The sequence below is a fragment of the Diabrotica virgifera genome, chromosome 5 (assembly GCF_917563875.1).
Source record: "Diabrotica virgifera virgifera chromosome 5, PGI_DIABVI_V3a".
Taxonomy (NCBI): Eukaryota; Metazoa; Arthropoda; class Insecta; order Coleoptera; family Chrysomelidae; genus Diabrotica; species Diabrotica virgifera.
Window position 1 is genome coordinate 72,758,795 of NC_065447.1, and position 14,925 is coordinate 72,773,719.

The following is a 14,925-nucleotide window of genomic DNA, read 5'->3' on the forward strand; positions in this document are numbered from 1 at the left end:
ATCACTAAGTAAAATATCGGTTTATATTTGCTGTCTACTTTCCCACCGCAGCCAATTTTTTCATTAAATTTAACAATAATTAAGATTTAGAAAAAAATTAACAAAACCCCCAAAAAAATAAATGATCAGATATATATAATACAATATTCCAGTTAACAAAATTAAAACCAGTTTTCCGTCATTTGTCACCATTAATCCCTTTATCCTTAAGATAAATAACAGTTTGTCGACGAAAAATCCATTCGAACAAATGTTCGTCGACGAATTGTACATTCGATGAATTGTGCATTCGACCAACTGTTTGTCGACCAAATGTTGTCGACAAATTTTCCGTCGACGAAGTGTTTTCGACCAACATTCCTAGACCCCATTTTAAACATTATAATAAAAGTTTCATAAATACAGTTTAGTCCCTGAATCTTTACCCGTGCGTCATCATTTAAAGCATACGAAATAAGTCGATGATAAGTCGTAAATTGAAATTAACTAAACGCAACAGCAAGTGACAGTGTGACTTGCTATTGCGTTTAGTAAATTTCAATTTCCGAGTTATCATCGACTTATTTCGTATGCTTTAAATGATGACGCACGTGTAAAGATTCAGGGACTCAACTTAATAAAGCAGTGGCGGTCTAGACATTTGCCTGGATGGGGGGGACTTCCAATGAATCACCAATCAAAAGACATAAAAAAGATAAACTCACTCTTAGTTTCCGTAACTAACGGGTTGAATTTGTGTGTCTGTGGTTTAAGTTTCATCAATTTCTAACCTTGATTGGAATCTTATTACCCAGGATTCCATTGTGAAGAGCATTTGGCTACGTTAGTTGTGCCCCCATCGTGCATCAGCGTGCTATGGGGGAGAAAGGGATGGCCTGGGGCATTGAAGCGAGGTGGGGTGATCTCTGTTTTAAACTCGGGTGAAAACACCTCGCCCCAATGAATTCTTACACCCGAATGTACTTGTTCGATAGGGTGGACATCTCTCACAGGTCGGGTTGAATCAAATTGCTTGCTTGCTTGCTTGCTTGCTTGCAATGGCCGAACTTTAAGTTCTAAAAGAACTTATCATCTAGTCCGTTAAAATATGTTTAAATGGCTATACGTATCTCCAGAATATGGATATTTAGCAAACCCTCAGAAACATCTGATAGAGGTATATTTATTTATACTAAACTACTTACCCATAGGAACCAATAGTTGCATTAACACTGTCGGCACGTATCTTAAAATTGTCGAAGACTAACGTGACTTGCTCGTTATTTGTGGCGAGAAAGAGATAGGTGCAATTTGTATCGCTTGGATAATTCGAAGGATACCTCGGTGAATTGAATTCTCCTTTTTTCTTGCTTGTGCTTAAATACGTGAAAGAACAGGAACCATCCGGTGCCGCTGTACCCGGAATTCTATATTCTGGAAAATAAAACAAGAGTTAAAATTTAGAAAGAATAGAGAAAAGTCCCAGATATAAAATTCATTATTAAATAATAATAAGTAATTATTTAAATCTAAGAGTTTTCTTATTGGAACCCCTTTTTGGTAACATCCTTAACCAACGCATCCCCGTTGCGTTAGCTGTTATTTTGATTTTAAACGGAAACCCTTTTTGCTCAATATCTCCGCCATTTTCAACTTCTTGACTACATGTATAGCAACTAAAATTATTGAATATGTAATTTTCTATAATTTCTTTCATTACATTTTTTTTCGTGCGGTGGATATTTTCAGAGTTAGAAAATATCGACCGCACGAAAAAAATTGTAATAAAAGAAATTAGAGAAAATTTAATTTTCAACAATTTTAGTTTTTATACTTTTTGTTCGAGAAGTTGAAAATGACGGAGGTATTGAGCAAAAACGGTTTCTGTTTAAAATCAAAATGACGGCTAACGCAAAGGCGGAATTTAGTCGAGATTTTAAATTTACACTACTACTGACACTCCCTAAAGATTAGAAAAATAAAATTTGGGGCAGCTCGGCATTCAAGGTTAGGCCTGTTATTCGTCTAACCCGACTGGACTATCCCTGCTATCTTTGTTATATACCACATAATATGGAAATTGTTGTAAGGAAAAAAAATGCGTCTCATCAAAATGAAGCTACTCACGAAAAATTAGCTTGTTATTAGTAAATGGTGAAAATAGAATAAAATAATAAAATAAATAAAATAACATATTGACCTAAAATGAAAAGATATAATATAGTCTTCAGCGGTTCTCAATCTGTGGTACATGTACCACTGGTGGTACATTTCATTTTTTGAGGTGGTACACAAAACGCTTCGTCGGGAAAAATGATAATAGACGAACACGAAATTCGAACTACCTGGTATAATTATATAAATGAACTATATAATGATGACAGACCCGAAGAACTGGACACTTTAGATGAAGGTGGAGGACCAGAAATACTAAAATCAGAAATACAACATACTATAAAATTGGCAAAAAACAAGAAAGCCGTTGGTCCCGACAACATACCTACAGAAATGTTAAAGCTCATAAATGAGGAAAACATTGGAATACTAGTCAAACTTTTCAATGATGTTTATTCGACTGGTGATATCCCTGAAGATTGGTTAAAGTCCGAATTCATAACCCTACCAAAAAAAAACGTCCGAAAAACTGTAGCGACTATAGAATGATAAGCCTATTGAGCCACACCTTGAAAATCTTTCTACGTATCATCCACAGTAGAATCAGAGATAAATGTGAAGAAGACCAGGATGAAACACAATTTGGCTTCAGAAATGGACTGGGAACCCGGGACGCACTCTTTGCACTAAATGTGTTATTGCAGAAATGCCGAGATCAAAGGAAAGACGTCCTTGCTGTATTTATTGACTATGAGAAGGCCTTTGATCGAGTACAACATCACAAATTAATTAAAATATTAAAGGATAAAGGAGTTGATAGTCAAGATGTGCGAATCATAGAAAAATTATACTGGCGTCAAACAGCGACAGCTTGCATATATGGAAAATCAACAGAAATATGCAAAATACAAAGAGATGTCAGACAGGGTTGTATACTGTCCCCACTGTTGTTCAATTTGTACTCAGATAGAATATTTAAGGAAGCGCTGCATAATTTGGAATGGGGTGTGAAGGTTAATGGAATTCTGATAAATACAATCAGATATGCAGACGATACAGTTATTTTAAGTGATGATATGAATGGATTACAACACCTTTTAAATGCCATTGACACAGTGGGAAGAGAGTTTGGCCTAAATATAAACTGTTCAAAAACAAAATACATGGTATTTAGCCGTTTGGCCCATCAAGATTCACGTTTATATGTTGATGGTCATATAATTCAAAGAGTACCCAATTTTAAATATCTTGGTTGCCATATTACTGAACAACTAGATCCAGATAAAGAGATAAAATGTACAATCGAGATAGCCCGCACGACATTTTTAAAAATGAGGTCATTCTTCTGTAATGATACCTTGCAACTTCAACTTCGAAAGCGCATGATTAAATGCTACATTTGGTCAGTCCTCTTGTATGGTGTCGAAGCATGGACATTAAAAATATCCACCATTAACCGTTTGGAGGCCTTTGAAATGTGGCTGCACTGACGTATTCTGAAAATACCATGGACGGCTATGCTGACAAATGTGGCAGTCCTTAAGAGAGCAAATGCTACCCGCGAGCTGCTTGATAACATCAAATATAGAAAGATGGCCTATTTTGGACACGTAGTAAGGGGAGGCCGGTCTAATATTCGTCAACTTATTATGATGGGTAAAATCGAAGGACGCAGAGGAATTGGTAGAAAGCAGGCCTCTTGGTTGAAGAATATCCGGAAGTGGACAGGAATAAAGAAAGCAGAACACCTATTTAGAATAGCTCGAGACAGAGACAGTTTCGCCATGTTAATCGCCAACGTCAAGGGGACTTGATAGGGCACGTTAAGAAGAAGACACAAAACGCAAAAACAGTCAAAATCAGCACCACTATTATAGTTAATTAGATCACCTAGTTAGATATGTGTTTCAGTTAGGTGGTACCAAAAATAATAAAAAGTATTTGATGGTACATGACACAAAAAGATTGAGAACCGCTTGTCTATATTATTGGGGCTTGTTTCAAGGAGATTCGTTGAGTCCTCTGTGGTTCAGCATAAAAAATAACAACAATGTAGTGGAGAAGCTTAATCATTTATTGTACATGGATTATTTGAAATTAATGGCTGAAAATACCATGGACGGCTATGCTGACAAATGTGGCAGTCCGTAAGAGAGCAAATGCTACCCGCGAACTGCTTGATAACATCAAATATAGAAAGATGGCCTATTTTGGACACGTAGTAAGGGGAGGCCGGTAAAATATTCTTCAACTTATTATAATGGGTAAAATCGAAGGACGCAGAGGAATTGGTAGAAAGCAGGCCTCTTGGTTGAAGAATATCCGGGAGTGGACAGGAATAAAGAAAGCAGAACACCTATTTAGAATAGCTCGAGACAGAGACAGTTTCGCCATGTTAATCGCCAACGTCAAGGGGACTTGATAGGGCACGTTAAGAAGAAGACACAAAACGCAAAAACAGTCAAAATCAGCACCACTATTATAGTTAATTAGATCACCTAGTTAGATATGTATTTCAGTTAGGTGGTACCAAAAATAATAAAAAGTATTTGATGGTACATGACACAAAAAGATTGAGAACCGCTGGTCTATATTATTGGGACTTGTTTCAAGGAGATTCGTTGAGTCCTCTGTGGTTCAGCATAAAAAATAACAACAATGTGGTGGAGAAGCTTAATCATTTATTGTACATGGATGATTTGAAATTAATGGCTTCCACTCGAAGCCAACTCGATGAGATGCTAAAAACTGTAGAAACTTTTTCTAATGATATTAGTATGCACTTCGCACTAGACAAGTGCCGTATTTTAAATATAGTCAGAGGAAAAGTACAGCCCGGAGGATTCGATATGCAAAATGGCCGGAACATCGAGGCCATGGGTGAAAACGATATGTCTAAATATCTTGGAGTAAAGCAAGCCCTGAAAATTGACCATAAACAAATGAAAACAGAGATAACTACTGAGTTTATACGAAGGGTAAAACAGCTGCTTCGCTCACACCTTAACAGTAGAAATTTGTTTAAGGCACTAAACACCTACGCATGTTCCGCGCTTAGCTACTCATTTGGCATTGTTAAGTGGACAAAAACGGACATAGAAAATCTTCAGCGAAAAGTAAGAACGCACCTCACAAAGGCACAAAAACACCATCCCAAAAGTGCAGTAGAAAGAACGACATTACCACGGAATTTAGGAGGAAGAGGACTTATGGATATAGGTGAGCAATTAGACAAACAAATTGCTAACTTAAGAACTTATTTTCAAAAGCAGGCTGAGACATCTACTCTACATCGCAATATCTGCGTAGTAGATGACACAACACCGATCAAACTGAGGGAACCAGAAATGCGCATATACCACCTCACTAAAGACAAAAAATGCGCACCTGGATGGGTAAACCTCTACACGGGCGACATACCAATGAGGTCAGCCAAGACTATGTCGACAATGCAGCGTCGAACTATTGGTTGACATCAGGAAGGATGTTCCCTGAAACAGAGGGATCATTACTGGCCATTCAGCATCAGGTTATACCAGCCAAAAATTACCTGAAATGTATCGTCAAAGACCCTCAGGTTCAAAACGACAGATGCCGATATGGATGTCAAGCCCAAGAAACCATCCAACATATTACCGGGGGCTGCCAGGCAATTGCTGCAACTGAATACAAAGAACGGCATGACGCAGTTGGAAAGATCCTTCATCAAGAGATAGCTATCAAACTGGGACTTCTCCAAACGGACCATCTCCCATATTCTCAGTACGTTCCTGAGAGTATGCTTGAGGATGGCAACTACAAGCTCTACTAGGACCGCACTGTGCTCATAGACAACAGTTTCACATAATAGACCAGATCTCGTACTAGTTAATAAATTAACGAGACGAACAACACTAATTGATTTGGCGATACCTAACAACAATAATCTACGTAGTAAATTTACTGAAAATAACGCTAAGTACAGAGATCTGGAAATTCAAATACGGTGACAATGGATAATGCAAAGTACCCAAACAATACCGAATATTATGTCTACTACTGGAGTCATTCCGAAGACCCTCCTCGAAAGCATCAAAAAGCTGGGTCTGAATGAACATCTTTATAAGACCATGCAGAAAGCTGTACTACTCGCGACGGCCAGAAGTGTACGAAAATTTTTGGGAGATACACCTGCATACCAAGTCACCTAGGGCTCGATATCATGGAAAGAGTCCCATCAGAGCTCAATAATTTTGATACCGTAGGTATCTGGGATGAGTCAATTTTCCCCTTAGAGGGAGTGTGAGCCGTATAGCTAAATCTGGATAGTAAATTAAAAATGATTTATAATGATTATTATTAAGGTGATACAGTAGCGATCAACAGGTAGCAAAAACGCGTTCCAAGATTGCGGCTGTAATTTTGAATATTTTTTCGAGATATTTGGCACACATATTCGTAATATAATAAAGAATGGCGGTACAGAGCCCAATTTGAAAAATATATTAATATGTGGAAATTACTCTGTAATTAAATACAAGATTAAAAAACGAGCCTGTACCGCCATTAAGAAGAACAAAAAAAATACACTTTCTTCAAATAAACTTTTTTATCTGATGCCTAGATTTTGTGTCATTTTGGAACTACTAAAATTTTTTATTTCATTAGTAGTTCCAAAATGACACAAAATCTAGGCATCGGATAAAAAAGTTTATTTGAAGAAAGTGTATTTTTTTGTTCTTTTTAATGGCGGTACAGGCTCGTTTTTTAAATATTGTATTTAATTACAGAGTAATTTCCACATATTAATATATTTTTCAAATTGGGCTCTGTACCGCCATTCTTTATTATATTACGAATACGTGTGCCAAATATCTCGAAAAGATATTCAAAATTACAGCCGCAATCTTGGAACGCGTTTTTGCTACCTGTTGATCGCTACTGTTTCCTCTTAATAAAAGTATTTTTAAAAATTGTTTGTTAACCTAAAGGCGGATATACATATGCGCTCTGCTCGGTGTGCGAGCCGCTCGCGCGCAGCGTATTCGTCAGATTAGTACATGTTTTCAAGTGACGCACAAACGGCACGCACACGGCGCACCACGATCTAAATTCTGTCGGTTTTTCAACAAACGCTTTGATGGTTCGCAATACGTATTTGGACGGGTTTGCGAGTGGTTTGTTGGTTTTGGCGCGCATGAGTTGAATATTTGTTAGTAATGGAATGGTCGGAACTGTCGGAAGGAAATATCTAACTTATTGATGTTTACCGTGGAAAATCATTATTGTGGGATCCTCAATAAAGAACCATTTAATTTAAAGAAACAACTTAAATCCGATCTGAACGGAAATAGAAGCTGAAATAAAAAAATGTACATGCGGACCTTTTTAAAAAATGTTAGTTCATTGTTGTACTAAAAATAACATGTTTAAAAATAAGATTTACTATTTTATTTGGGCATAAGCCACAATTCGAGTTTGAAATCAAGTTTACTTGACCTTTCGACTTTCACTTCGGAAATAGCTATCAATATCAAAAAAAAAACATTCATAAGCAGATATATATTATGTCACATAATTTATGTGTCACCGGAAAGCGAAATAGGTAACGCACGACTTGGAGTACCTATAGTTTTCTAACTTCGTGTCTGGTGAAGCAACGCAATTGAAACAAGCGGATATATTATAATTGTGGCACCGGAAAGCGAAAAAGGTAAGGCACAACTTGGAAGACCCAATAGTTTTCTAACTTCGCTTCTGGTGAAGCAACAGAGTTGGAACAAGCATATATATTATAATTGGGTCACCGAAAAGCCAAAAAGGTAACGCACAACTTGGAAGACTTAATAGTTTTCTAACTTCGCTTCTGGTGAAGCAACGGAGTTGGAACAAACAGATATATTATAATTTGGTCACCGCAAAACAAAAAAGGTAACGCACAACTTGGAAGAGCCTATAGTTTCCTAACTTCGCTTCTGGTGAAGCAACGGAGTTGGAACAAGTAGATATGTTATAATTGTGTCGTCGGAAAGCGAAAAAGGTAACGCACATCTTGGAAGAGCCTATATTTTCCTAACTTCGCTTCTGGTGAAGCAACTGAGTTGGAACAAGCAGATATATTATAATTGGGTCACCGGAAAGCCAAAAAGGTAACGCACAACTTGGAAGACCCAATAGTTTTCTAACTTCGCTTCTGGTGAAGCAACGGAGTTAGAACAAGCAGATATATTATAATTGGGTCACCGGAAAGCCAAAAAGGTAACGCACAACTTGAAAGACCCAATAGTTTTCTAACTTCGCTTCTGGTGAAGCAACGGAGTTGGAACAAGTAGATATGTTATAATTGTGTCGTCGGAAAGCGAAAAAGGTAACGCACATCTTGGAAGAGCCTATAATTTCCTAACTTCGCTTCTGGTGAAGCAACTGAGTTGGAACAAGCAGATATATTATAATTGGGTCACCGGAAAGCCAAAAAGGTAACGCACAACTTGGAAGACCCAATAGTTTTCTAACTTCGCTTCTGGTGAAGCAACGGAGTTGGAACAAGCAGATATATTATAATTGGGTCACCGGAAAGCCAAAAAGGTAACGCACAACTTGGAAGACCCAATAGTTTTCTAACTTCGCTTCTGGTGAAGCAACTGAGTTGGAACAAGCAGATATATTATAATTGGGTCACCGGAAAGCGAAAAAGTTAACACAGGGCTTGGAAGAACCTATAGTTCTCTAATATCGTTTCTAGTGAAGCTACGCAGTTGAAACAAGCAGATACATTACAATTGTGTCACCGGAAAACGAAAAAGGTAACGCATGACTTGGAAGTACCTATAGTTCTCTAATTTTGTTTCTGGTTGTAGGAACAAGCAGATATATTATGGCAGGGGAGCAAAGTATGCTAAATGTGCAGTCACTCGAGCGCTTTGGGGACCTATTGGGTTGTGATTATTAGGTCCTAAAACCAAAAAAGTTAAGTAAAATTTTCCATTTTAGTGGGGGCTTCCCATTTTTTAATTTAATTTTCCATTTCCAACAATCTTTTTTCCGATTATAGCGCCATCTATCCATAATTCTGCAAATCTGCAAAAAAAAACGGGGTCTACCATTTAAGATTTTAAAGTAACCCCCCATTTCACCTCCGTGGGGGGTCGTGTTTGGAACCATTCGATAGATTTTTCAAAAATATTGATAAAGTGTATTTTGCAGTTTTTCGATATGATGTTTATTTTGCGAAAGATCGCGGGATTTGTATTTAAAATTTTAGATTTACCCCCCACCCCTCTCCGTGGGGGGTCAACTTTGGTATTTTTCGATAGATTTTTGAAAAATATTGAACACGTAGTTTTTAGTTTTTCAATCTGACGTTCATTTCGCGAAATATTCGCTTTTTTTTGTGAAAATTTTTGACTCACCCATTTCCGTACGCCCCGCTCAAATCGTCATATTTTTGAAATATAGACACTTTTGCATGTACTTAACTTACCTTATTTTAATCTGACAATTTCGAGTATTTTTAAGGATAGATTTTTTTTCGGGCCCCCCTGAACGAACTCCCCTGTGTTAAGAGCCAATGTGGAGGTACATCTGCAGGGTACCACGTTTCTCCCCATATGATAATCTGACGCGCTCGAGTAACTGCAAAAATCCCCGCTTGGGCTCCCCTACCATTATATTTGTGTTGCCGGGAAGCGAAAAAGGTAGTTCCCTAAATGTTCCCAAACTGTGGCTTATTCCACATAAAATAGTAAATTGCATAAGATGACACAAGAAAATAGTTTCAGAGCAATACCAAAATAAGATGTAGTAGAAGTACAGGACAGAGACATGATTATCTACAATTACTAAACGTTCGTAAGTTTCCTCTGGATCGTCAAAATGAAAAATTTTAACAAACAATAACCGCGCCACGAACGCGCGGCGCACACACGGCGCGGAGTTCGCGGCGCGGATATCTGTCTCCGCCTTAACATTTAATTTCATAGTTAGCAGTGACATACTCTTTTACTTATGACATTATATAAGTTGTTTATGAATAAATAGATAAAATATTTACCAGTCTCAAAAGTATAGTTGGCCTTAAAACCCCGACCCATAAGCTCTCCACTACTGAAGACCATTACCAGTCTAGGGCCATCAGAAACAACAACCGTAGGTTTGCTGTTTTCTCCGCACATTTCGTAGTCGAATTTGTCATAGGAATCTGTTGTTTCCTGTCCTTTTAGGTAGATCTTCAGATATCCGTCTGAACAACTAAAAAGTATAATGTACTTTAACAAACTATGAAAATTTTTACTTCTACTTATACTGAAATAATTTTAATACATTTAATACTTAACGATACAATATGTATTTATTTCAGACTGATTCTATAATCTAAATTTTCTTTATTATAGTCCGGCTCTTATTCCAGATTTAACTAGAACTTTCGGCGCCGGTATTTCAAAACCAGTCGAATCCCCGTCGATGAACTCCTGCTTTAACTCGTATCTTCTCGATATAACAAGTAGACCCCTCATGGCGTTAGAGACATTGACTTAGTGTCTCATCAATCTCTACGGTTCGATTATCATCTAAAAGCTGACGTAATATTGCCCCCTCCTTAGGAGACGGTTCCCCTGGAACATTCTCGAGATTGTAACTGGATACTGGTATCGGGAACTGGACCTTCTTGTACAACTCCCAGTTGTCTAAAAGTAGCAATGGACCATTTTTGCTCCTCACCAGAAACCATGCGGATTGCAACAGACTAGTACCTGAACATCGGTGTCTTTAAAGACTTTAATTGACTTCACTCTAGATTTGATATGTCTAACTTGTGCACGTTGAACTACAGCATGTGCTCTCTCAATTGGAGTAATGCTTCCCACACATATTGGTAGGTAGGTTGGTTATGGGGATTGAAAAGGTAACGTGGTACGTCTTGGTGTTTTAAAACTACTCTGAGAGCTGATAGTAGACATTGACGTTCCGCTACTCGACCAAACTTCCTTCTAAAGACGAATGACAACCCTTGTGTGTCATTAGTACTGGCCGAGTTGGTATGGGCCAGTGATTGGTCATCTGTGCAGGTAGATATTGCTTTCCTTCATGTCTTGCTTTGTCGGTACCTGCATATGTCCCAATAAATTTCCAAACGTGAGGTCAGGTACTTCTTGTGACTTGTTTTATTTACACTTCTTCATTTTCATCGCAGCTTTCTTTGAATGAAGTTTACGGTTTACAATCATTAGTTTTCCCCTCAAAATCTTGTTTATTCGGAAGATGATATTGTCAATCTTCTCTGTAACGACCTCCCTTTAAACGTTGTCATCTACAGAATAAGCAAAATTCCGAGGGGAAAAAAAAGGTATCATAACTGGCTGGTGCCATTCGAAGGAAACCAACCACGGCGTAGATAGAGAAGTGGAAATAAAACTGGCCCAGTAGTTGGCCAGTATTTGGTTGGATCTTATATAGAGAGAGGTTCAAAAGTATGGAACAAATTAATTTTTTCGAGAATAGGCATTTTTTGGGAATACATACTTTGCAGGACCGAGACTGGTTGACTTTTATTTTTAAATTATGATTTTGTGGCATATTGCACCGGTACGGAATAATAATGACGTAACTGCAAATTTTGTCAATTCCTGTTTATTGCGTAATTAACTTCTAAAATACTGTATACAGATGATACAAAAGCGACAGAACTCTAACTATGTGCTGAGCCACCACAGGGTAGTTGCGTCGATATTGAAATACGCACTATTTTAGACCTTGTTTTAGATGAAGAATGACACAACTGTAAATAGGGTTGAAAATGGGGGCTAAATTAAGATAATGAAATTAGGACCAATAGGAATGAAAATAAGAGCCATCGCTGTAAGAATAAACGGCATAATAAATATTTAAAAACAGTTTTTTGCACAGAAAAATTTTCATATCAAGAATAACGCAACTGTAGATAGGGTTGAAAACGGGGGGATTAAATTTGGATAATAAAATTCGAACCAATGGGGATGAAACTAAAAGCCACCATTGTAACAATAAACGCCATACCGATGCTCAGGACGGTTACTCTTTATTTAATCACTATTTTAAATATTTAAACATTTTAGATGAAGAATGACGCAACTGTAAAAAGGGTTGAAATTGGGGGATAAAATTAAGAAAATCAAATTCGAACCATTAGGGATAAAAATAAAAGCCATGATTGTAACAGTAAACGCCATACTGATTACTGATGCTCCTGGACGATTTTTATTTATTTTAAATATTTGGACGATATTTTAAATATTTGAAAATCGTTTTTTTTTGTTGTCCTGAGAAATTTGACTTTTTGCGGTTACGTCATTCTTATTCCGGACCAGCGAAATTATATATCATAATAGTGACCTCATCCATCTAGGCGTGTATGACGCAAACGATACTTTTTTTAAATGAGAATAGGGGTCGTGTGTTAGCTCATTTGAAAGGTTCTTCAGTTCTCAATTCAGTAATATAAACATTAACATAATTGTTTATACAGGGTGTCCAAAAAAATATTTTTTAAATTAATATAATTGACACAAACAGAAGAATGTGTTTAATTTTTTAATTCATAATATTTATTTATTTATTTCTTTATTTATTTATTTACGGGCAAGCCCAATTCAGCAAATATTATTACAAAAAAAATACTACAAAAAGAAAGGCAAAACCATAAACAGTGTCAACACAAAGAACAAATATTATAATATGTATTGGATAACAAAGCTAATAAGTTAAAGGAAAAAAAGAACATTACGATATAAAAAACAAACAAAGTTTAAGCTTAAAAAATTGCTGATAGAAATTATATCATTAACATTGTATGTTCAACAAATGGTTTTTAATTCTATCCAAGGAATTGCAGAATATATTTAAGTCATTTAGAGAATTCGCAAGTCTAAGTGTTCGTGGTAAAAAATTAATGTAAGTATAGTTATATCTATAAAAGCTTATGTGAAAAGTTTTATTTTGTCTTGTTGACCGAGTAGGTACAAAAAGACCAATTTTTGACAGAAGACCGGGACAGCTACTATTACCATTAATAATGTTGAATAAGATTGTCAGATGTTTTCTTTTTCTACAGGTTTTTAATGAAGTAATATTCAATAATAATTGAATATCTGTGTAGCTACGATATATACGTTGTTTAAATGCTACGTAACTGAGAAAGGTATGCTGAAATTTATCAAGTTTATTTTTATGAACTAGATAATATGGAGACCACACAGAGGAACAAAAATCAAGATGAGATCTAACAAGTGAGCAATATAAAATTTTCATTGAATTTATATCTGTGAAATCACGAGATGTTCTTTTAATAAAACCAAGCATTTTCATAGACTTTTGGGTAATGGTACTAATGTGGTGTTTAAAGCTGAGTGAAGAGTCTAATATTATGCCTAGGTCTCTGATTTGTGTGTATGATTGCAATGCTTGATCGTTAATAGTATAGTCATGTGTTAGTAAATGGTGATTCCTACAGAAACGCATAATATAACACCAACATTTCATTCCATGCCATTAAGAGAGCACCACTGGGATAATTTATTAATATCTGATTGTAGTCCAAGAGTATCATCATGAGATCTTATTACTGTAAAGCACTTAAGGTCATCAGCAAAAAGGAAAGCTTTTATATGGAAAAAACAAGTGGTAATATCATTAATGAATAGATTAAATAGTAGCGGTCCCACGAGGGACCGCCTGAGGACACCTGTTAGGACACCAGTTACAGAAAAAATGTTTGAATTACAGTGATTTACTCTAACCATTTGAATTCTGTTTTCTAAATAACTACATAACCACCTAAATACCAGACCATTAATACCATAAGAACGTAATTTATGTAATAGAAGGTCATGGTTTATCTTATCAAAGGCTTTAGAGAAGTCAGTGTACACTGAATCAACCTGCAAACGTTCCTCCAGGGCTTCAGATAGGTAGTCAGTATAACTGAGTAGACTTAGCTCAGCAGATTTACCGAAAGAAAACCCAAACTGTCAGTTAGTAATAACACTAGAACAGTCGTAAGTAAGAAATTCAGTTATAATGCTTTCAAATACTTTAGGGATAGTGCTTAGAGTAGATATGGAGTTACATAAGATCGTTTCCAGAAGTCGGGGAATTCACCAAAATCGAGAGAGGCATTGAAAATATGATAAAGTGGTCTAGATAGTATAAAGCTGCACTCTTTTAGAATAATAGGAGGAATTCCATCGGGTCCAGGTCCCTTATTAATATTCAGTTGTAACAATCTCTCATATATTTTTGATATTGGAATGTGGTAGGAAGATACACTAACGTTGAAGTGGATTTGGTTATGGTAATAATTTAGTCTTTGGTTAGAATACACAGATGAAAATGATTGGCAAATAAATTGGATATATCATTTCCATGAGAGGCAATAGAATCGTTTAGTTTCATTGAGTCAGGTATTTTGTTGTTTTCTCTTTTGCTATTAACGAATTTATAAAATGACAACGTTGTGTTTAATGGAGTTTTCAGTTTCATTAATATAATTAGTCGGAATGGGACGTTTCGATGCCGCCGGTTCATCGCCGGCCGTTTCGATGCCGCCGGTTCATCGCCAGTCCATTTCATCGCCGTCATATCTCGCATTTCCTAGAATTCCTAATTAATACTAAAAATAACTAATAATTGTAACTGTCGAAAATTCGGAAATATATCAGATAGCGATTAATTGACGGGCGATGAATCGGCCGGCATCGGCATCGAACTGGCGGCATCGAAACGGCGGCGATGAAACGTCCTAGACCCATAATTAGTATAGCAATCCCTTGTTAAAAGTTTACATTGGGCTCTAAGTCGACTAAATTCTACAGAGATTTC

The 14,925-nt window shown here is 36.6% G+C and overlaps 1 protein-coding gene across 2 annotated transcripts in view; it reads right to left on the minus strand.

The window, feature by feature from the left end:
- Positions 1–14,925, minus strand: part of LOC114329770 (bone morphogenetic protein 1) — a 1,195,441-nt gene that overhangs the window by 34,695 nt on the left and 1,145,821 nt on the right. For both annotated transcript variants that reach the window (XM_050650132.1, XM_050650131.1), the window contains 2 exons: positions 10,124–10,320; positions 1,185–1,413 (listed from right to left, as the gene is read on the minus strand). In XM_050650132.1, coding sequence (XP_050506089.1) covers positions 1,185–1,413; positions 10,124–10,320 — 426 coding nt within the window. The remainder of the gene's footprint in view (positions 1–1,184; positions 1,414–10,123; positions 10,321–14,925) is intronic.